This window comes from Scyliorhinus torazame, chromosome 18, assembly GCF_047496885.1.
Source record: "Scyliorhinus torazame isolate Kashiwa2021f chromosome 18, sScyTor2.1, whole genome shotgun sequence".
Classification (NCBI taxonomy): domain Eukaryota; kingdom Metazoa; phylum Chordata; class Chondrichthyes; order Carcharhiniformes; family Scyliorhinidae; genus Scyliorhinus; species Scyliorhinus torazame.
In genome coordinates, this window is record NC_092724.1 from 69,049,535 (window position 1) to 69,071,811 (window position 22,277).

At 44.1% G+C, this 22,277-nt stretch overlaps 1 protein-coding gene across 2 annotated transcripts in view; it reads right to left on the reverse strand.

The window, feature by feature from the left end:
* Positions 1–707: 707 nt before the first annotated feature.
* Positions 708–22,277, reverse strand: part of crsp7 (cofactor required for Sp1 transcriptional activation, subunit 7) — a 269,362-nt gene continuing 247,792 nt past the window's right edge. For both annotated transcript variants that reach the window (XM_072482853.1, XM_072482854.1), the window contains exon 3: positions 708–3,738. In XM_072482853.1, the coding sequence (XP_072338954.1) occupies positions 1,927–3,738 (1,812 nt within the window). In that variant the 3' untranslated portion in view covers positions 708–1,926. The remainder of the gene's footprint in view (positions 3,739–22,277) is intronic.

Consider the following 22,277-nt stretch of genomic DNA (forward strand, 5'->3'; position numbering starts at 1 on the left):
ATTCAGGCTATTTTCTCTCTCTGCAGCCCAAGATGAAGTGGTTCAATCCAGTGAATTTTCCTCCCAATATTTTCTATAAACATTGAAGACATTGACACGCGTTCGGACACATTTCAAACAAGGCCTTTTGTGGTTCACCTGTGGTTTCTCCATCAACAAACCTGGTCGGTCAACTTTTTAAACTCCTCAAGCCACATATGGTAACTCAACTTACATACATAAACACAAGTTTTCCAATAGGAGTAACTGGTTAAAACTAGAGCCCTGCTCAATATATCCCTGCCACAGAGACAGATCATTCCTTCATATAAAGCCTCTGGATGAAAATGGGGATTTTCGTGGCCTATTATTCAGCACCAATCACACCTCAGGGCATATATCCATTCATCGGCAATCGGCAGGAGGGAAATGGTTTATAATAGATTTTGAAACCAGAACAAGGGCAATGCAACCCAAATTCAGACCAAAACATTCCACATTATTGTGCTCACATTGATGGCTAAATATGTGTGAAATAGAAACCAATGGAAGAACCCATTTCAGAATTAAACACAAAATTGATCTGTTTACAGCTGGGGAGATTAAACACATTTGAATGGGCATTAATTTCTTTGTGCAATTAGTCAGATGATTAACAGTGAAGTGTAATCAGTTTCTCTACTGTAAGCAAATTCACAATCTATGTTTTTCTGAATAAAAGGGGACAGTTTTTTTGTGCAAATTTTTTTTATTGTTTCCACATTTATATCACAACGTGTCCACTTAAAAGGACCAAATAGCAAAGTCATTCCTTCTGCATTGTGAGGAACACAGAAGTCTAATTTCTGTACATTCACTAAGGCTTCTTGTTTTTGCAGTTGTGGTATGATGGATTCCATAAGGCAAACAATATCTAAAGGAATGGTAACAAGTATATCTCCAGCATACAAACAGATTCCTTTTGAATTAAAAAAAAAGAAGATTTTTGGGAAATCAACTTCTCACAGTACAAAGTTGCAAACTAGTAGCACCCTCTTTTTTTTCCACTTTGGGATTTGGAGAAGTGAGAACGAATGTGGAGATCAAGCGAGAGAGCAAAGCAGAGAACAAAATTATAGTTAATGTTCGAATTTTGACTGGTGGCGGGAGAATAAAAAAGCAGAACCCAAATCTTTGACTTCCTAAAATAGTTATTTTTTAAACATTTTTTAACCTAGTTTATGAAGACCCAAGGATTTTATCTCCTATTTAAACAGAAGATGACAGCAACTCCCAGCATGTGAAGACCCATGGAATGTTACGTATGACGATGTACTGTGCAAATGTTCACAGCCTGTCATGATTATTCACTTTAAAAATATATCCTGAAGAGATGTGCGATGTAATTAAAAGAGAGATCTACAGTTTTTGCACATTTGTCTCGCATATCTCACTGCCAAATTATAGGTGTTTTTAAAAAGAAAAGAAATCAAATCAAATAAATAAATGCATACTTTTTAAAGTAACATTATTCATTTAGTTTTGATGCCACATAAAGCTCCTGTACGTGCCCCAAGACCGTATCCAGCCCACTGTAAAGTGCTGGAGCCTTGAATACCGACAAACCACTCTGCACTGGACTTGTCAGCCCCTGGCTTATGACCTGCCTTAATCTGTGTGGTGAGTTGTTTATGCTACTGAACCAACCACCTCTCATTTTTCCTTCACAACCTTCTCTTCTCTTGTGCTCTTTTCCCTCCTTCGCAATTTTGATTAAAACACTGATAGCAGCAAACTGCAGAAGAGAGGGGTTTAGGTTTGGGGGACCTACACAGATGGGCTGAGAAACAGAACCTTCAAAACCTTAACCTGCAACCCAGAGGCTTTTGCTCATTCCAGTAAGTGGGAGCCACTTGTTTGCCGCCAGCTGAATTTAAACCTCAAAGCATGCCAAAAGGGCATTATCGCTCAGTCTAGACAGACGTACGGCAGTATGTGCAATTGTCCCTGATCACCATGAGGGTCCAAAGATATGCCCTGCGTCCAATCATACCATTTACCATGGTTGTCCATGCAACCGTTCACACCTGCCCAATGTTGCTGGTGTATTCGGTGAACATCCAAGTCTCTGATCTCTCTAGTGACCCCAGGAAGTTCTGAGGGAGAGTTGGTAGGTACTAATATGTGGACCTCACGGGCCTCTGTGCTAGTGCTATATCTGTGGCTTTCATGCTGTAAGAACTCAACAATGTGACCTCCTGGTGGCTGCACTCCTGAGGATGAAAGAAGGCAGCTCTGTCTTGATAAGTATGACTGAATAATTTCATTTTTGGACAACTCCTTCCAGTTTGTTTGATCTAAAGTACTTTGCAAGTTTACCCTCTGTTCCTGTACAATTTCAGTGGTTCGATGAGGCTCAGGTAGAACTGGGCTTTCAGCCAGAGATGAATCCTTATGCGTTAAAGGTTTGATCTGTCCAGTTGCAGGGTCGAAAGTAATTCTACGCTCTTTCAACCGTACAGGTTTCACACTTTCATCGATAACTTGTCCGTCTAAGTTCACCTGATAGTCTCTAGACCTGTATTTTTTCTTAGATGACCTTTTACTATCATAACCAAAAGAGGCACACTCATTGGAGGACAACTCTCCCATTGCTGCATCCAGCTCATGACTGTGCAAGGATTCCCCACGATGTGAAGTTGATGAATTAGGACTATGAGAGAGGTATGGAGAGTCCTGTTGCTGTAGTGTTGGTGCAGAATGGTGCTGCACTTGGTTTTCACCAACAGTCTCTAAATTGGATGAGTGTCCCAGCCGATCTAATGAACATTCGATCTCTGGCGGGTGCAAGCCTTTTGCCTGCGTTGGCAGAGGTGGTGTTGTGGCTTGCTGCAGTGCAGACATGGGGGATGGCATCTGAACATTGTTCTTGGGTAAGTGAGATGTCGTCCTATCTGAATCAGAACCTGCTTGAGCAGAAGTTCCTGTAAAGCTCTGGGACGGGCTAGATACAGATCCCTTGGGTGCATATGTTGTGGAGGGTTTCCACAACATTTCATGTTTAAGAGTCCTAGGGCTAAACGATTGACAGCGGGGGCTACTGGGTCGATAACGCAACCCAGCTTCATCTGTTTTTCCATGTTGCTGAAGAATCGCAGTCTTTAGCAATGAGGAAGTGCTTGGGTTTCTTACAAGTCCTGGAGAACTAGTATGAGGTTTCACAGCATTTACTGGAATCTTGCTGTGCTTGTCATTTTCATATGGTGTCTGATGGTCTGGTCTGCTTTTGCCTGGGATGGTGTGGATGTTTGCAGGTGCCATGTCTGGAGGACTTTGGAAATTTTCAGGACTGCCACGGATTCCATTGGAAGGTGGTGGTGTAGAGTTCGGCTGCTGTTCATTATTAACCTTTGGGACTTTGGACAGTGGCCCCTTTGTGCCATCGCGATGCTCTGCTTTCCGTTTCCGATTGCCCGACTTGTCAGCAAGCAAAGAGTAGGAGTTGTGCACATCATTCTTACTTTTCAGATCTGGGACTGGCTTTGTGCCCCCTGCTCCAGTGCTAGCGGTCAGAGATGGCAAATCATGCTTGTAGGCATGAGCTCCACCATTGGCTGAGCCAGGGGAAGTGGGCAGTGCCCTGGGGACAGATTCAATTTGACCGACTGGTTCGACCAACAACTTTTGCCAATTCCGCAGCAGTTTTTTGGCGCGCTTCGCAAGCTCCTCATTCTTGGTTTTCTTCCGTACATCATTGATGAGCTTCCCCAGCCTTGTTTCCTGGAAAAGCAAAGAACTGAATGTCAGCAACAAGGCTTGGGTTTAAATAACCCTACAGACACGCAAATGATTTAACTTATCGAACCCTCAACATAGTCCCCTTCTCTCAAATATTTTCCCCGACCTAACCTTCTCGTCTTGCGAAATCAAGAACGGACATGGTGTTGAATATCATCTTGTTTAGCAACTATTTCAACACAAGTCTCAATAATTGCATTTATGTAACATCTGTAACATAGGAAAAAGTCTCAACATTTCAGATGTATAATCAAGAAAAAAAAGCCTAGCCTAGTCCAGTCAACTATCCCTTTAGTCTAGGTTACAGTTTCTTAAATTCATAATGTTCTGGCTCCTGAATTTGTGTATCTTTCTATAATCATCTGTAGCAATTTTATTTACTTGAATTATAAATTTTAATAAAAACAATTACAGGAAAAAGCAGCTTAATTAATACTAATTAAATCAAACTGTGCCTCATCAAGGAGAAACCAGACAAACATTTGAGGTGGGGGAGGGGGGGGGGAAGAGTAGAGTAACAGATGGTTACAATGGTAGATTTAGATGAGGAAAGATGGCTGGCAGATTCCGATTGGCAGAATGGTTGGCTTCTGTGCCATGGATGCTAGGTATCTAATCTTACATATTTTGTCTCCAGACTCAGCACCAATTGCATTGCAACTAACCTTTAAATATAGGGAAATGTGTTAAGGAATCCCAGTAATGCTGTGTTTAAGCAAATTACTATGGCGACAGAAGATGCATTTTCCTTAGGTATAGCTGTGTGAGATTGCAATGCTGCAAAATCTAATTGATATTCCTGGGTAAGGAATATGGTGGAGCAGTGATTAGCATTGCTGCCTCACAGCGTTGAGGACTCGCGTTTGACACCGGCCCCGGGTCACTGTCCTTTTTCCCTGTGTTTGCATGGGTCTCACCCCCACAACCCAAAGGTGTGCAGGCTAGGTGGATTGGCCACGCTAAATTGCCCCTTAATTGGAAAAAAAGAGAATCGGGTATTCTAAATTAAAAAAAAGATATTCCTGGGTAAATTTATGTAGTTTTATTAAGAGTGTGCTGACATTCACTTTTGTTTCAAGAGAAAAGGAGAAATCCGATAGACAGGAAATGCGCAATAACGTATAACAGTCTGCATTCTTAACAGACATGGGAGTTAACGCAATTCATCCACTGTAACCGTTGAACAGTAAAACCATTATGGCCTCAGTCACTTGGCAAGTGATGTGCCTCCCACCACAATGCAGGCAACAATTAATCATAATTCTTATGTATTGTCTCATCACCTTATTAAATGGTACTTGAAACGGTTTTAATTTTTTGAAAGACATTTTATTCAGGGAGCAGCAGCAATTCAGATAACAGAGTAGCTTTTAGTTCGCAGGCAGCAACTAATGCTGACATTCACCTGGAGGCGGTGGTGTTTTTGACTTTTTTTCATTGTGCTGCGTGCAAAATGAGTAAATTTCAAATGATGAGGAAACCAATCTTTAGAGCTAATTTATTCAATTCATCATGTAAATTTAATGATCATCGCCATTAAAAGTGCAAAAGTATAATTAAGGTAATTGCAGTTTAACAAGCTTTAAAGAGCTTTCTGAATCGTCAGAAATAACTGATGCACATCATACACTGTAAGCAATGCCTTTGTAATGAATTCATTTCTATAGTAATGAGAATGAGTTGTGAATTGCCTGATACAGACAGTTGCCAGCCCAAAACGTGGAGACATAAATGGTGGGCACTACTGACGTTCAGTCAGAGGATATGCTGTTTATTCATGACAGGAACATTATACCATACAAAATACAATACATCATTCTGCTGCTGTAGCGGAACTATAGCCACAAATTCAACTAAATTAGATTAAATGACTGAGTTTATATGCAAGTCAGTTAGGAGGATGGTGACATTCTGGCTCATGTTTACAGTTGTTGGGAAGACTGTATGTTGCAATTAACTGCTTATTCTTTACACTTTTAAAGACACTCATATTTTTGGACACAGGTTTGCAAACATCCCCTTTAGAGATTCATGTTCCACGCATCCTTTCCTCAATAAAACAGTATTTTTTGTCATAGATTTGCCTAGTAACATCAGTAATACAAATCTTACAAGATGCAGTCTGCCCAGTAATAGGTAGAAATCTGCCTAGTGGCAGCAGTAGTCAGGCTGCTAGATGTAATCTGGCCTGCAGTAGTCAGCAATCAAAAGGCATGAGGAGACATGTTTTTCCCAGTAACGATATTAGAAGACACCTAGGTAGAATCATATTTCAATAGCCTATTATTGGAAACAGCTTGCCGAGATGATTTGGAGATCTCGAGAGTCAAGAAACATGAGAGGGGTAACCAGTCAAATAGACAGAATGCAGAATTAAAGGGGAACAGTGTTATAATTGCCAGCATCCTCATAAACAAGCAGGCTAGGTTACATCTAGCAGCCTGGAGGCCAGTTTTACATTTAACAGGCGAAAGGGCCAGTTTTACATCTAACAGCATCTAAATCTTAGAGCCATGACTGCGCAGAAAACCTTTGTAAAGGCAGTTTAAATAACTTTGCTGGACTAGGACAAGACAGTTCCCAGACTTGTTCATTATCCCTGTACTGTGTGGTAACTGTACGCTGGTTCTGACTTATAGATCTATTTGATTTGGATGTTGTTTAGAGAAAGGGGAGGTCTTAAGGAGTTCAGGGATCGTAGATATAAACTGTGGATGTGTTTAGTAATCCATATATGCAATTGTCTTTGCGTAGTAGAGTCCTGCTTATAGTTTTTAAGTAATTGACTGGGCTATTTATTCTCACTGGAGTTTTCATTTGATTCCTCACACCATTCCAAAAACAAAGCTATACACCCCTATAAACTTGTGTTCCCAGTTGGGATACCCTCGCATATATCAGCGTGGTTTGTGACATTTTGCATAATTAATGTTACTGCAGGCATCTCTGGCAACCCAGAGTCCTTCAACAGTTTGGTCATTTTAGACGTTTTAATTCTGCTCCTTTATACGTATGGGTTTTAAGATAAAGTCCAATCATATCATCAGAACTCATGGGTTGGGCTTGCTCCTACTCTGATGGTACTACTTTGCTGGAAATGTGACAGAACCCTGCTTACGCACTGAAAAAGGGGACTAATTCTGCAGAAGTAACAACAAAGCAGACTTCCGGCGGTGGCCATGAGCTGAGAGGTTGCACGAAAGATGACTCTCGAAGAACTACGACTATGGCCTTTTAACCCCAACAAATAGGCACCAAAAGCACTTACAATCCCCTAGCTTAATCCCCCATCCACCATACTGCCAAACAGGATGGGAAAAAGCCAGCAGAGACGGGGGAAGGAAACCTGAGTCTCGGAGCAGGGAACTGCACATAGAAGTTTGGAGCCAGTGAGCTCCCAGCGTGGACCCAGGTGCTGATGGACAAATTGACAAACTTCATCACCTCCGAGCTCCAGAGACACAGGGAGGAGATGAGAAGAGACCTCCTGGCAGCCGTTGAGATGGCAGTGGAAGCCGCGATGGCCCCCATAAAGGAGTCAATGGACAATATGGAACAGAGGCTAGAGGCCCAGGAGACGACAACTAAGAACCTTGAAAAAGCTGCCATGGACCAAGGGGACCGGATCGCGGCACTCTAGACTGAGGTAGCGAGCCTGGTCAGGACTCAGAAGATGCTAAAGGACAAAATTGACGACCAGGAGAACCGATCGCGCCAGGAGAACCTGAGAATTGTGGGGCTGCCGGAGGGGAGAAACCCCACAGAATAGGTAGCAGCAATGTTCGGGAAGCTGGTTGGCGAGAAAGGCTTTGCCAAGCCCTCCAGAGGTAGACCGCACCCACAGGTTGCTTTGGCAGCGGCCCAGGGCCAGGGAACTGCTGCGGGCACTAATCAAGCAGATATCAAGATAAAGAGCAGGTTCTGAGGTGGGAGATGTGTTTGCGAGGGTAGAAGTAGGAAGGACATTCCATCCGCTTGTACATTGGAGCAGGCCTGGCCAAGTGGCAGGCAGAAGTCAACAGTGGCAAATCCGTGCTCTACAAACATGGAGTTCGGTTTAGCATTCTCTACCCTGCCAAATCTTGGGTCACATATCAGGGGAAAAAGCATTATTTTGACACTCCAAAGGTGCCAAAAGCCAATAGGTTTGTCCAGAAAAATGGACTGGGAAAACAGCGACAGTGGGCGAGGGCCAGAATGCGGGCTGCAAGACGTTGAAAAGGGCAGGGGTGAACACAAGCCAATGTGTGGAGAGGGCGGGTAAAGGGAGAGAGATAACCGGGGGTTAAATAAGGGATACTGACTGTCAGAGGAGCCGCTACACTAGCGAGCAGTCGTGTAAGGGAATGTAGTGAAGGAGGCCGCGCGCGCTCCTGGGAGGGAATGCCTGGCAGGATAGGGAAAAAACAGAGTTGCGGGGGACGCAGAGGGTGATGGGGTGGTCGGGAGAAACAGAGGGTGGGGTGGGAGTAGAACGCTAGTTACAACAGAGCATGTGGCAACGACGGAAATGAGGAAGTAGCCAGTGCCATCTTGAATAGCTTGTAAGCAATGTAGGCCCAGACGAACAGGGCCAGGCCCACATGGTATGGTTGACCGCACAGGAAGGGGGGTTGCCTCGCCCCAAATCTGGATTGGAACATGGAATGCGATGGGATTCAATGGGCCAGTAACGAAATCCCAAATTTGGCAGTTAATCATGGCCTTTATCTTGGGGGGGGGGGGGGGGGGGGGCACACAAGACCATGTCTTGACAACAAGATACATAAGATATAAAAGATCTTACAGCGAGGGAAACATGTGGGAGGCCTGGTCGTACCGAACCTCCTATACTTCCACTGGCCGACGAACGTGGAGAGGGTGAGGGGGTGGCGAAGGGAACAGAGGCGGGCTGGGGCCAAATGGAGGAGGCCTCCTTCATGGGGATGTCTCCCCGAGCGTGGTCACTGTGCCGCTCCTGGCTCCACACACACACTCCAGGAGTCTGGTGGTAGTGGCCATATTACGGACATGGGACCAGTTCAGGCGCCATTTCAAGCTTGGCAAGATGTCCATAGAATGCCCCCATCTGTAAAAACCATAGAATCACACTGGCGAGAATAGACGTCACATTTGAGACATGGACGAAGGACAGAGTGAGGGATTTGTACACAGACGATAGACTGGCGACCCTGGGAAAACTCTCAAGAGGCTCCAACTCCCGAAGGGGAACAAGCTCAGGTACCAGCAACTGCGTGACTTTCTCCACGGGGAGACAAAAACATTCCTCCAAAGACCCCGAAACACATGTCTGGACACAATTGTTGGTAGGGACGGACTGGTTAGGGGACGACAAGTGTGGTGACATCTACAGGCGACTCATGGAAATGGTCAGGACCCCACCAAACAAGACTAGATAGAAATGCGAGGAGTTGGAGATAGGGGGAGGACTCTGAATCGAGGCACTGCACAGAAATAATTCCACCTCCTCCTGCGTCAGGCTATGCCTGATGCAGCGCAAGGAGTTGGACAGAGACGCGGGAGCGGGTTCCTCCCAGATGTGGAGGATATGTGTAAGGGGCGTGGGGGTGGCCTGTCCAACCACAACCACATGTTCTGGTCCTGCCCCAGTTTCAGAGTTCTGGACGGTCTTTTCTGAGGCCATGTCCAGGAATGTAGGGGTTGAGATGGAGCCGTGCCCATCTGTGGCGGTCTTCGGGTTGTCAGAGTAATACAGAGCTCTGGACAAGGAAGGGAGCAGATACCCTCTCCTTCGCCTCACAGATCGGCAGGCGGAGACTTCTGCTAAGATGAAAAAAGTACAATTCTCGATAAGGGGATCTGAGGAGAGATTCCACGACATGTAGAAAAAGTTCATAAACCTCTATGCAGGCCTGTTTGCAACCAGCAACTAACTGAGGTGGGGGGGGGGGGGGGGGGGGCACACACGACAGAAAAGGGGGGCAGGAAACACCGGCCAGATGAAAGGAAGCCTGCAGATGGAGAAGTGGGGAGGTACATGGATCCCTCCCACATGGGTCAAACCAGGAGAACAGACCTGTCTAACCACCCCACACGCTGAAAACTCGGGGGGGGGGGGGGGGGGGGGAAACAGAGTCTCCTCCCCAGCAAAACTAATGTTAGGCTATTTATAAATAAGGAACAATTTTTTTTTGTTGTAAATTTAGATTACCCCACAATTTTCCAATTAAGGGGCAATTTAGAGAGGCCAATCCACTTACCCTGCTCATCCTTTTGGGTTGTGGGGGTGAGACCCACGTAGACACGGGGAGAATGTACAAATTCCACACAGACAGTGACCCAGAGCCGGTTTCGAACCTGAGACCCCGGTGCCGTGAGGCAGCAGTGCTAACCACTGTGCCGCCCTCTAAATAATGAACGATGCAAAGGGCCCTGGCAATATTTGTGAATAAAGATGTAAAGACGTGTGTAACCCGTACCACTAAATATTTAGAGTTCTGAGAAGAACACTTCTTTAAAAAAATGAAGATACAAAGAACGGAGTACCCATCATGGACGGGGGGGAGGGAGCAGCCTGTGATGTCTGTGCTGATATTGTTACTATGTTGATTATTAAGTTTGTTTCTGTATTATTCTGCAGAGGTTGGATAATAAGTGAAAAATGGCAATAAAAATATTTTTCACAAAAAAAAAGTAACACCAAAGTGCAAGTATCCAAGAAATGATGACAGCCAGTATGACAGTGGAAGCATATTCACTGAAAGGAAAGCTGCACGGTGAAGTCTAGATTAGGGGCGCATTCCCAGTGTAGGTTGAGCAATTTTCTGCTGAGTGAACTACAATGGTCGAGAGTCATGAAGTTTTATATGTAAACAAGGAATAGTGAATTACTGGAGGAGATAAAATGTTAATTTACTGTAAACATCAAGCTCGAGAATCCATGGTTGCGGATGCAATTATTAATTTTGACACCATGCTAGCAAATGTGAGGAATGTGGGAAATTAACAAGATTAACAGTGAATTTGAGATTTAAAAAATGACAAACAAGTAACAAGATTAGCAGGCATAGAGGAATAATGAGATGCATGAGAATCCCATGCCTCCGTATTTTCTGCAAGAGCCTACCGTGGGGAACCTTATCAAACGCTTTACTGAAATCCATATACGCCACATCAACTGCTTTACCCTCATCCACCTGTTTGGTCACCTTCTCAAAGGACTCAATAAGGTTATTAATAATGAGATGCGATTTGTCCACTAACAAGATTAGCGGAAGTTGAGGGACATTGTGGTGCAAATGTCCGTATCAGAAACATTATTTACCAGACATCATTGTGGCCATATAAATGATAACATCTAAAGGCAAGAAATTTGAGAGATGTAGACAGCTGAATCCAGAACGTTAATCAATAAGGCATAGACTCGGTGCAGAGACCTGTACCCCATGGCTTACCCCTGGTAAGTGCCCCCCCCCCCCCCCCACACCAGTATCCAAAGCGGTATACCTGTTACTAAGGGGAACGACCACGTAGGATCCCTGTACTGACTGCTTCCTCCCAGCCCCTTCACCGTCACCCATCTATCTTCATTCTTCGGAGTAACTACATCCCTGAAGCTTTTATCTATGACCACCTCTGCCTCCCGAATGATCAGAAGTTCATCCAACTCCAGCTCCAGTTCCCAAACACGGTTTCAGAGGAGCTGGAGATGGGTGCACTTCCCACAGGTGAAATCAGCAGGGACACTGACGGCATCTGCAGAGATAATAACTGTTTGTTCTAGCTCTCAGTTTCCACCTTCAAACATTCTGCAGGAGGAACATTGCACTGCCTTCCCTACCATCCCCTCTAGATAAAACAAGATAAAGGAAGAGCTTACCTGATATTCACTCAACCCCTTAGGTTAGAGGAGGTGGAAGGGTGGGGGACACTACAAGTGTCGTGTCTCGGATTTAGCAACCGCCCAACTTATATACAGGTATTACAAACCTTCCCAGAAATCCCCACGGCCGACTTCCGTTTTCATGCAGCACTGAAACAAACAAAAAAAGCTGAAGGCCGCTTCTCCTGCAAGGCAGGTTTTTAAAGAGGGAAACTTACCTTCCCGACAGACCCCTGGCCACTGCACCTGCCGAAAAAATTGAAGGCCGCTTCTCCTGCAAGGCAAGTTTTTAAAGAGGGAAACTTACCTTCCCAACAGACCCCTGGCCACTGCTCCCGTTGAAAAAACTGAAGGCCGCTTCTCCTGCAAGGCAAGTTTTTAAAGAGGGAAACCTACCTTCCCGACAGACCCCTGGCCACTGCTCCCGCCGAAAAAACTGAGTATTTCTGTCTGGAAGCAGGGACCTTAGAGCTCCTGAGCCCCATAAAAATAAATTTATAGAGCAGAGTTTTGGAGGAAGCAAGTCAACAATCAACTTGAGCGGCAATGCCATGAATGGAGAGAATATGTATTGCAGAATGACCTGTGAATTAAAGCTAACATCCTCCTTGCATTCCAGAGTTGAGAACCTTCAAGCTTGTTAACAGTTCCAGTAATTTGGGTTTCTCCATCAACTTTCACACAAGAGCAAAATGCTTGAGGAGTTGCTGCCCAATATATCAAGACAGAAACTGCTTGCAGCAGCAGGGATTCTTAAAAATTGGGGTCAATGGGAAAATCCCCCAATGGTTGGAGCCACATGTAATACACAGGAAAAATGCTGCATTTCTGGTAGTCAATGAATAATTGCAGCCTGAGTTTGTCAAGGCAGCATCCATAGCCCAACTATGGCTCAGTTAATGGTACTTTGAGTCAGAAGGTTGTGGGTTCAAGTTACACTCGAGGACTAGGGCACTCCAGATTGCTACACTGTTGGAGGTGCCATCTTCTGGACGTGATTTTAAACTGAGACCCCCCATCTGTCCTTGCAGATCATAAAAATATCCCATGGCATGAGAAGGGGACGATGTAGCACTCAGATTATCACAGAAACAGATTATCTGGTCATTAAAACAGTGGGCTACATTCAAGGTATTTCACCTGCTACAAAGTACATTGGGGCATCTTTTAGGAACAAAAGGCCCAACAGAAATGAAAGTCTTTCTTTACAACTGCCTTCAGAGCTTCATTAATGTATTTCTTAGTCCACAGATAATCCCAGTGCGACAATGTTCAGCTCCATTCACAATTCCTGAAATAATGAAATAAAAGCCATTCCAGTCTACAGCAAGACCTGCACAACATCCAAGAAGAAAGCAAACTCCCACAATTGTCAGACAACGGTGTCTCAAACAAGAAAATCATCCCAATGACGTCAACATTACCAGTGCCAGGTTCCCCATCATTAACATTCTCAGGGTTAATTATTGGCCAGAAACTGTAGGGCACCATCTCATTGATACATGGGTATAAAAAGCTTACCTCTCAATTCTTCCAAGCCTTTCCATCTACACTCCTCTCAGTGTGATACCACCACATTAATGGTCACAATCATAAAATTGGAAGTCCAGCAGCAGGCAGAACAGGGGAGCCTGTCTGATCTGTGCCCTGACAATATCCACTCCACACCACCAGCACACTTTGGCTGCAGGACATGCTATAAGAGGATATAGTGCAGCAACTTGTCATATCTACCTATCAGATCACTGAAACCCAATGGCTTTTGTCATGTGGGAGTACCTTTAAGAAATGGGTGTTTACTACTGCAGTGATGTCAGAGAGTGGGTGGAGCTGGGCTGTCTGTCATCTTTTTACTTTCGTTTTAGGCTATTTGCTGCAGGGTATGTTTTAGTTTCGTTTTCAGTGTTGGAGCTGAAGCCAGACCAAGCAGGTGTACTGCTGTTCTCTCTGCTATCAAGACTATCTCTTGATCATTTGGTGAATTCAGAATTCTAAATGTTTTCAGTAGTGACTTCAACCTGATGTTTTGTTTTTATGTCATATGGATGTTAAAAAGGAAAGATTAAAGGTTTACTTAGTGTTGTATTCTTTGGAGGTTGGATTTGAATTAATGGTTGCCAAGATGTTCACTGCATGTTTTAAAAAAGTTAACTTGAGTTCATAGAATAAACATTGTTTTGCTTTAAAAAATACTTTTCCATTTCTGATGTACCACACCTGTAGAGTGGGCTGTGTGCTCCCCATACCACAATCTAGTAAAAGTTGTGGGTCAGGTGAACTCCATGATACACTTTGGGGTTCTCTAAACCCTGGCCCATAACAAATTGACTCCCTAGGAGGACAAGGGTATCTCCAAGCTTGCCTCCTATCCATACATTAAAAATTAAAATAAAAAATGAAAGTCGGCAAGTCCCAGAGGACCATAGGCTGCTCTCCTCTTTGAGAGAGAGCTGACTGGTGGTAATTCAATCAGAGAGTCTCCATTTCTCAGGTGAGGGGCAAGGTTGAGAAGGTGAGGCCTTCATGAATAACCTCAGCCGGTACGGGAATTGAACCTAGGCTGTTGGCATCGCTCTGCATCATGAACCAGCCGTCTAGCCAACTTGCACACTAACTTAAGCAGAATACGTAATTATATTTTTCGTCCTGGCTGGGTCGAAATCCAGGAGTTTCCTACTCTAATAGGTAATAAATACGGCCTGCTTTTTAATGTTGCCCATTTTCCATGTTCCAGCAATAAAACAAATTCAAACAATGAGTCAAGCAATGAAAAATTTATGAAAAGACACTAAAGACTCAGGAAACTGAATAAAAACAGAAAGTGCTGGAACATCTCAGCCGGTCTGGTAGCATCTGTGGAGAGAGGAACCAAGTTAACGCTTTTGAGTCTGCATGACTGCTTCAGAGCAGAAGAGAGGACGGAAAATTCTGTGTTTGATGCCGTTCTGCTTTATCTCTTTAGACTCATCATATTGCTACTTCTCTTCAGTTCTGAAGAGTCATAGCGAGGCTGAGGTGGTAGTCGCCATGGACGCGGAGAAGGCTTTCGACCGGGTGGAGTGGAAGTATCTATGGGATATTTTAGGCAGGTTTGGGTTTGGGGAGGGATTTGTGGAGTGGGTTCGTTTATTGTACCGGGCCCCGGTGGCAAATGTAAGAACTAACCGAGTTCGGTCAGAATACTTTATGTCGGGGGACAAGGCAGGGATGCCCGCTCTCCCCATTACTGTTTGCCCTGGCCATAGAACCCTTAGCAATGGACCTGAGAGCAGCGAATGCCTGGTGGAGTATAGTGAGGGATGGGGGTGGAACACAGGGTCTCTCTCTAGGCAGACGATTTGCTGCTTTATGTCACGGACCTGGTGGGGGGGGGTGACCGGAACCATGGAGGTTTAGGAGAATTTGGGCGATTTTCAGGCTATAAGTTAAATATGGGAAACAGCGAGACGTAACGTTCATGATCCAGGCACGGGGGCAGGGAAGGAGGCTGTAGGAGCTACCTTTTAAAGTGGTTGGGAGGAGTTTTAGGTATCTGGGGATTCAAGTGGCCAAGGATTGGGGGCAGCTTCACAAGTTAAATTTGGGCAAAGCTGTGGATCAAATGAGAAGGGATTTCCGTAGATCGGACATGCTCCCACTGACGCTGGCAGCGAGGGTTCAGACGGTGAAGATGACTGTCCTTCCGAAACTGCTTTTCTTTTTTCAATGTCTCCCGATTTTTGTCCCAAAGGCTTTTTTCAGAAGTATGAATGCGGCGAAGAGGTTTATATGGGTGGGTAAAACCCCGAGAGTAAGGAGGGCAGTACTGGAACGGACCCGCGGAGAAGGGGGCTTTGCTCTCCTGAGCTTTATTAACTATTACTGTGCTACCAACATATCGATGGTCAGGAAGTGGGTAATGGGGGAGGGGTCGGTTTGGGAGCGGATGGAGGCAGCATCCTGCAAAGGTACGAATTTGGAGGCTTTACTGACGGCGCCCCTGCCATTCTCGCCGACTCGGTACTCTACATGTCCGGTGGTGGTGGCAGCCCTCAGGGTGTGGGGGCAATGGAGGCAGCATATGAGACTGGGGGGGGGGGGGGGGCGTCAGTGTGGTCATCGATCTGTGACAATCACCGGTTTGTCCCGGGGGGGCTGGATGGGGGCTTTAAGGTTTGGCAGTGGGCAGGGATTGAGAGGCTTGGGGATCTATTCATCCAGGATGGCTTTCCAACCTTGGAGACATTAGAGGAGGAGTTTGATTTGCCGGGTGGGAATGGGTTTCGGTACCTTTAAGTGCGGGACTTTGTACGGAGGCAGCACCCAAGCTTTCCTCGCCTCCCCCTGAGGGGACTACAGGATAAAGCGCTGTCAAAAACGGAGGTTGGAGGTTTTCGGAGATATACAGGGAATTGTTAGAGTGGGAAGGGGTCCCTATCAGAGAAGTGAAGAGGAAGTCGGAAGAGGAGCTAGGAGGGGAGCTGGAAATTGGATTGTGGGAAAAAGCCTTGAAAAAAGGGTAAATGCATCCTTGTCCTGTGCTAGACATAATATCCTGGCTTTCTCCTCCCTGGTGGCCCGGAGACAGATCTGGTTGAGATGGAGGGACTTGGAGCCCCCGAAGTCGTCAGGAGTGTGGGTCAGCGATATGGTAGAGTTTCTCAGTCTGGAGAAAATCAGGTTCGTTGAGAGGATCAATACAGGGATTCGCCCGGAGTAGGCAGCCGTTCATCGATTTCTTTAACAAAAATTGAACGTTAGCAGTATGGGGGGGAAAGGGAAAAGGGTTGGGGGGGGAAAACAGGAGGCAGGGTAATGTTAAATAGGGACAGGGAGCTTAGTATACAGGTAACTGGGGACAAGTTGGGAGAAGTGGGTGACGTGGTTTATTGTTTGTTGTTCATTTAGGGGATATTTTGTGCATCGACCCGCGCGATTGTTTTCGAAATGTCAACATGTTAAATTGTGAAAATTACAAATGCTTCAATAAAATATTTTCTTTAAAAAAAGCTTTTAAAGAAAAAGTAGATAACTCTATGTGGGCAGAATGGTAGCACAGTTGCTTCACAGCTCCAGGGTCTCAGGTTTGATTCCCGGCTTGGGTCAGTCTGTGCGGAGTCTGCAAGTTCTCCCCGTGTCTGCGTGGGTTTCCTCCGGGTGCTCCGGTTTCCTACCACTACTCCCGAAAGACACGGTTAGGTGAATGGGACATTCTGAATTCTCCCTCAGTGTACCCGAACAGGCGCCGGAATGTGGCGACTAGGGGCTTTTCAAAGTAATTTCATTGCAGTGTTAATGTAAGCCTATTTGTGACAATAAAGATTATACTATTATTATACTTGTGAAAAAAAAGAATAAATTAAGCTAAATGGACAGCTGCTTGAGAGTTGGCCTCCTTCTGTGCTTTAATTTCTATGACTCAAAATAACAGATCCCAGCAGTAAACGTCTCCCCTTAACCGAGCACAAATTACTGTGTTCTTGTTGCTTCCTGGTCTGATCTTTAATTAAAAATGGCAATTTGCTGAGTGTTTTTAGCTTTCGGTTTTGTGACAATGTATTTGTTACTTACATAGTTGTACAGTTTTACCAATAGATGGTGCTACTGCACTCCACAGCAGCAATTGGTGCAGAAGGAGCATGGATTTTAGTAAAGCAGGTTAACATGGCAGACTGGTCAGAAAACGTAAAACTCACAGGCTCAAAGGGAAAGAGGAAATAACTGGAAGACGTTTTGCAGTTGATATGAAAACTGGCCATGTGGATGGATTTAATAATCAGGGTGGTAAAGGGGAACCAGGAGCTGTCGTGCATTTGAATTTACAAAAGACATTCGATAAAGTGCTACATAAAAGACTGCTGCACAAGATAAGAGCTCAAAGTGGCGGGGTAATAGAATCGTGTAGATAATGGTAACTTTCAGGTTGGAAAACAGGGATCAGTGCTAGGGCCTCAATTATTTATGACCTATATTAATTATTTGGAAGAAGAGTATTATAGCCAAATTTGTCGATGATGCAAAAATAGTTAGGAAAGCAAGCTGAGGACAAAAAACCTGAAGGGGTATAAATGGGTCAAGTGAGTCAGCAAAAATTTGGCAGATGGAACGGATGGAAAAATGTGAGGTTTCCACTTTAGAAAAGCAAAATATTAAATGGAGAGACTACAAAATGCTGCGGTGCAGAGCGATCTGAATGTCCTCGTACATGAATCACAAAAGATCAGCATGCAAGATCAGCAAGTAATTGGGAAGGCAAATGGATTTCAGACCTTTATTGCAAGAGGGATGGAGTATAAAAGTAGGAAGTCTTGGTGTAACTGTACAAGATGTTGGAGAGACTGCGCCTGGGCTACTGGGTACAGTTGGTCTCCTTACTTGGGGAATTTCCATACATAGGAAGTTTGCTGATTGATTCCGCTCATGAGGAAAGGTTGAGCAGTTTGATTGTATGAAATGCAAGGTTCTGAGGGGGCTTGACAGGGTAGATGCAGAGATGTTTCCCCTTGTGGGGAATCTTGAACTAGAAAACATTGTTTCAGAATAAGGGGTCAGCCATTTAAGACAGAGGAGGAGGAGAAATCATTTCTCTCAGAATTGCGAACCTTTGGAATTCTCGTCCACAGAGCACAAAGAGATTGTCATTTAATATATTCAAAGCCGAGATAGATTTATTTTTAAAAACTATAGTGTGAAGGGTTATGGGTGGCTGGCAGGAAAGGGGAGTTGAAGCAATTAGATCAGCCATGATTTTACAGAATGGTAGAAGCAGGCTCTTGGGGACATATGACCTATTTCATCTCCTATTTATTATGTGGTTAATGGTAAAGTAGAAAGCAGCATCAGCAGGAAGAGATCAATGGTTTATCAGGTGCGCAGTAAAATGGCAAATAAGAAGTCAGTCTAGAAAAGTTACTTGGAGAGGACAAGCAAAGGGAGGAAATACACAATAAATGACAGGATTCTGAGAGGTGTTGAGGAACAGAGGGACCTTGGAGTGCATGTCCGCAGATTCCTGGAGGTAGCATGACAGGTGGAAGGTGATCAAGAAAGCACAAGGGATACTTTCTTTTACTAGCTGAGGCAGAGTTTAAGAGCAGGGAGATTATGCTCGAACTGTACAAAGCACTAATTAGATTGCGGCCTGAGAACTTGGCAACGCAGTGGTTAGCACTTCTGCATCACAGCACCAGGGACCTGGGTTCTATTCCGGCCTTGGCAGACTGTGTGGGGTTTACACGTTCTCCCCCTGTCTGTGTGGGTTTCCTCCGGGTGCTCTGGTTTCCTCCCACAGTCAAAAGATGTGCAGGTTAGATGGATTGACCATGCTAAATTGCTCCATAGTGTCTCAAAAGGTTAGGTGGGGTTGCGAGGGAGTGGGCCAAGGTAGGGAGTTCTTTCAGAAGGTCGGTACAGATTCGATGGACCGAACGATCTCCTTCTGCACTTAGGGAATCTATGATACGTCTTGTTTTCTGCTTCATTTTGCTCTCTCTTTATCATTATTCATGGAGCTTCAGTTTTGGTGGCCCGACCTTTCTCCCTTGTGGGAATGTATCTATGTATCTTCACCTCCTATCCTACAGCCTTTGCATTCACATCATTCAGCTGCAATGCAAACAAAGCACATTTCGCTCTTCCTATTTCCAGCTGTTCTTTCTCCAACAACTTCCCATGTAACCACAGGGCTGATAACACTGGTGCATTTACGTCCTCCCACAGTTAGGCCCAAACACTCCTTTTGAGTATTTCCTTGCGCTGCAGACCAATACTGTCTAAGCGACAGCTTCATCTCTGTTCTGTCAATAAACAATTCCTCCTATCGTTCTAGAGATAAGGGTATTCTAGCAAAACCAACATTTATTGCTCAACACTAGTTGGCCTGAGAAGATGGTGGTGGGTCTATTTAATTTAAAAAAAATCTAAGAGGCAATTTAGCATGGCCAATCCACATACCCAGGACATCTTTGGGTTGTGGGGGTGAGACCCATGCAGGCACAGGGAGAATGCACAAACTCCAGTGGGCCATCTTCTTGGAAGTGGTTTAACACAACTGAGCACACTTCACAGGGCAGCTAAAAGCAAACCACACTGTTTTGGAAATGGTATCACAAACCAGTAAGGAATGAAGGCTTCCTTCTTTAAAGAACATTAGTGAACCAAGCTGGCTTCTACTAACAATCCAATAGCTCACTTTTACTGAGGGCAGGTCTCTTTAAAAAAAAACCTGAATTCAAATTATCTGCCATGGTAGGATGAATTTATGTCCCTTGTTAGTCCAGGCCTCTGGATTACTTGTCCTGTAACAAAACTATACCACAGTACCAAGTGTGACCTTGACCTTCCTGTGGCTCATGATTAACTCTTATTCTTGCTGAGCTCGATCTTTAGTCTCTAACACTGTTCCAATTAAACAAGGCAAATTTCAGTAACAGTATTTTATTCCTCTGCTGCACAATCTACACCTTCTGATGTCCAAAAATGACAACTTCAGATGATACCAATGCTCTCAAGTACCTGTGGTTAAGATGTTGGGTTGTTACTATTGGGGCAAGAGAATCTGAAATTTAGGGTACAAACTCACTCTCAGAGATGGTCCGAGTGGAAGTTTTAAACCCACTTGCAACTGGTGCACGCATTATACCTTGGCTAACATTTGCTGGTTTAATTTCAGTGCTACTACATTTACAGCATTTTTGTTTAAACTTTTTCTTTCAGTTTTCTCAAATTTTTATGAACCGTGCCTTCTTTTCAGCCCTGATATTTGTACATTCTTCCCAGTGCTTCACTGATAATTGTTGAATATGACAAAACAGTAGCCAATTTGGCCAAGGGTGTCAGTACCTCTCGTTGTTAAGATTTATCCAATCAGTCCACTGCCTTGCTCTTTCCTCATGGCCTTGCAAATGTTTTCCCTTGAAGTATTTACCCAACTTCTTTTTGCAAGTTCCTATTGAATTTTTTTCCACCACCCTTTCAGGTGGTGCATTCCAGATCATAAATTGTTCTGTAAAATTGTTTGGTATCTTTGGTAACTTAAATTTCTGCTATTGCAAATAGTTTCCCCTTTGTTACTTAGTGGAAACTATTCATGAATTTGAGAACCTATAAAATCTTGCTGTAAGAAATCCTCCAATTTTTTTAGCCTTTCCAAATAACTGAAGTTCCTTATCCATAGTATCATTCTAGAAAATCTCTTTTGCACCTTTTCAAGGTCATGACTAAAATATGGTTCCCAGCACTGAGCATACTATTCCATCTGAGCCATTAACCACCGATTTATAGACGTTTTGCATAACTTCTGAGCTTTTATGCTCCATTTATAATGCCCAGGATCATATATTCTCACAATCTTAAACTTTGCCTGCCACCTGCAAAGATTTGTGTAGATACTTGCCAGTTCTCCTTGTTCCTGCACTCCCTTAATATGATATAATTTAGTTTATACAGCATCTCCCCCTCCCTACAAAAGGTATCACTTCACACTTCTGTATTGTTTAATTTGCCATGTGTCTACCCTTTTCGCCAAAATATATCTGCCTGAAATCTGCTACCGCCCTTCTCATTGTTTATTACATTTGCGTTTTGTGTCACTGTCAAACTTTGAAATTATGCTTTGTATACCCAAGTCCAGGTCATTAATTAATTTTTTTATTGTAAATGTAGAGTACCCAATTCATTCTTTCCAATTTAGGGGCAATTTAGCGCGGCCAATCCACCTACCCTGCACATCTTTGGGTTGTGGGGGCGAAACTCACGCAAACATGGGGAAAATGCGCAAACTCCACATGGACAGTGACCCAGGGCCGGGATCGAACCTAGGACCTAGGTGCCGTGAAACAGCAGTGCTAACCACTGCGACATCATGCTGCCCCTCAGTCCAGGTCATGAATGTATATCATTAAGAGCAGCAGTCCCAATATGGGCCCTGGGGAACCACATATGTTTCCCTCCATACAAAGATAACCACTCAATACTACCTCTCTGCTTTCCATCCCTTAGCCAATGTAATATTTATAGGGGCACTGGCTTTTTAATCCAATGAAGCTTAAATATGTTAATCACTCTATTGGTAATTTGCCTTTTGAAAGTCCATCTACACACCAATCGTCTGCTACTACAAAGAACTCAATCTAGTAAATTAGAATTTGACTTTTACAAATCCATGCGGACTTTCATTTACTACTCCACGGTTTTCCAAATGCCAATTAATTTTATTCATATGCGTCTGAAAGTTTCCCCACCACTGGTTTTAACATGATCTAGCAGCCTATTAAGTTGCTTACAGATCATTTAGCCCATTATTCCCTTTTGACTTGTGTATCTATTTATTCCTTCCCCCTCTCTTCATTTCTTCTAACCGCATTAAAATTGCTCATTACCTTTGGTCTTCAGTATAGGAGACATGTGCACACTGCAAAAATAATGTGCACTTTTTTTGTTCAATACTCATTGACAAACTTTTATAAATCAATGTTTAAGTCGGAGTTAGAATATCCCGTTCAAATTTGGGCAGCACAATTCAGGAAATAAATCAAGGTCAATAAATCAGTCCAGAAGAGATTCACTGTGGTAGGGGTGTGGGGCGAGACTAATAAAGTTGGTAATTTTCTCCTTAGAGCAGAGAGATTTAATAGAGGTATTCAAAAATGAGGGATTTTGCTTAAGTAAATCGGGACAGCATGATTCCACAGGCAGAAGG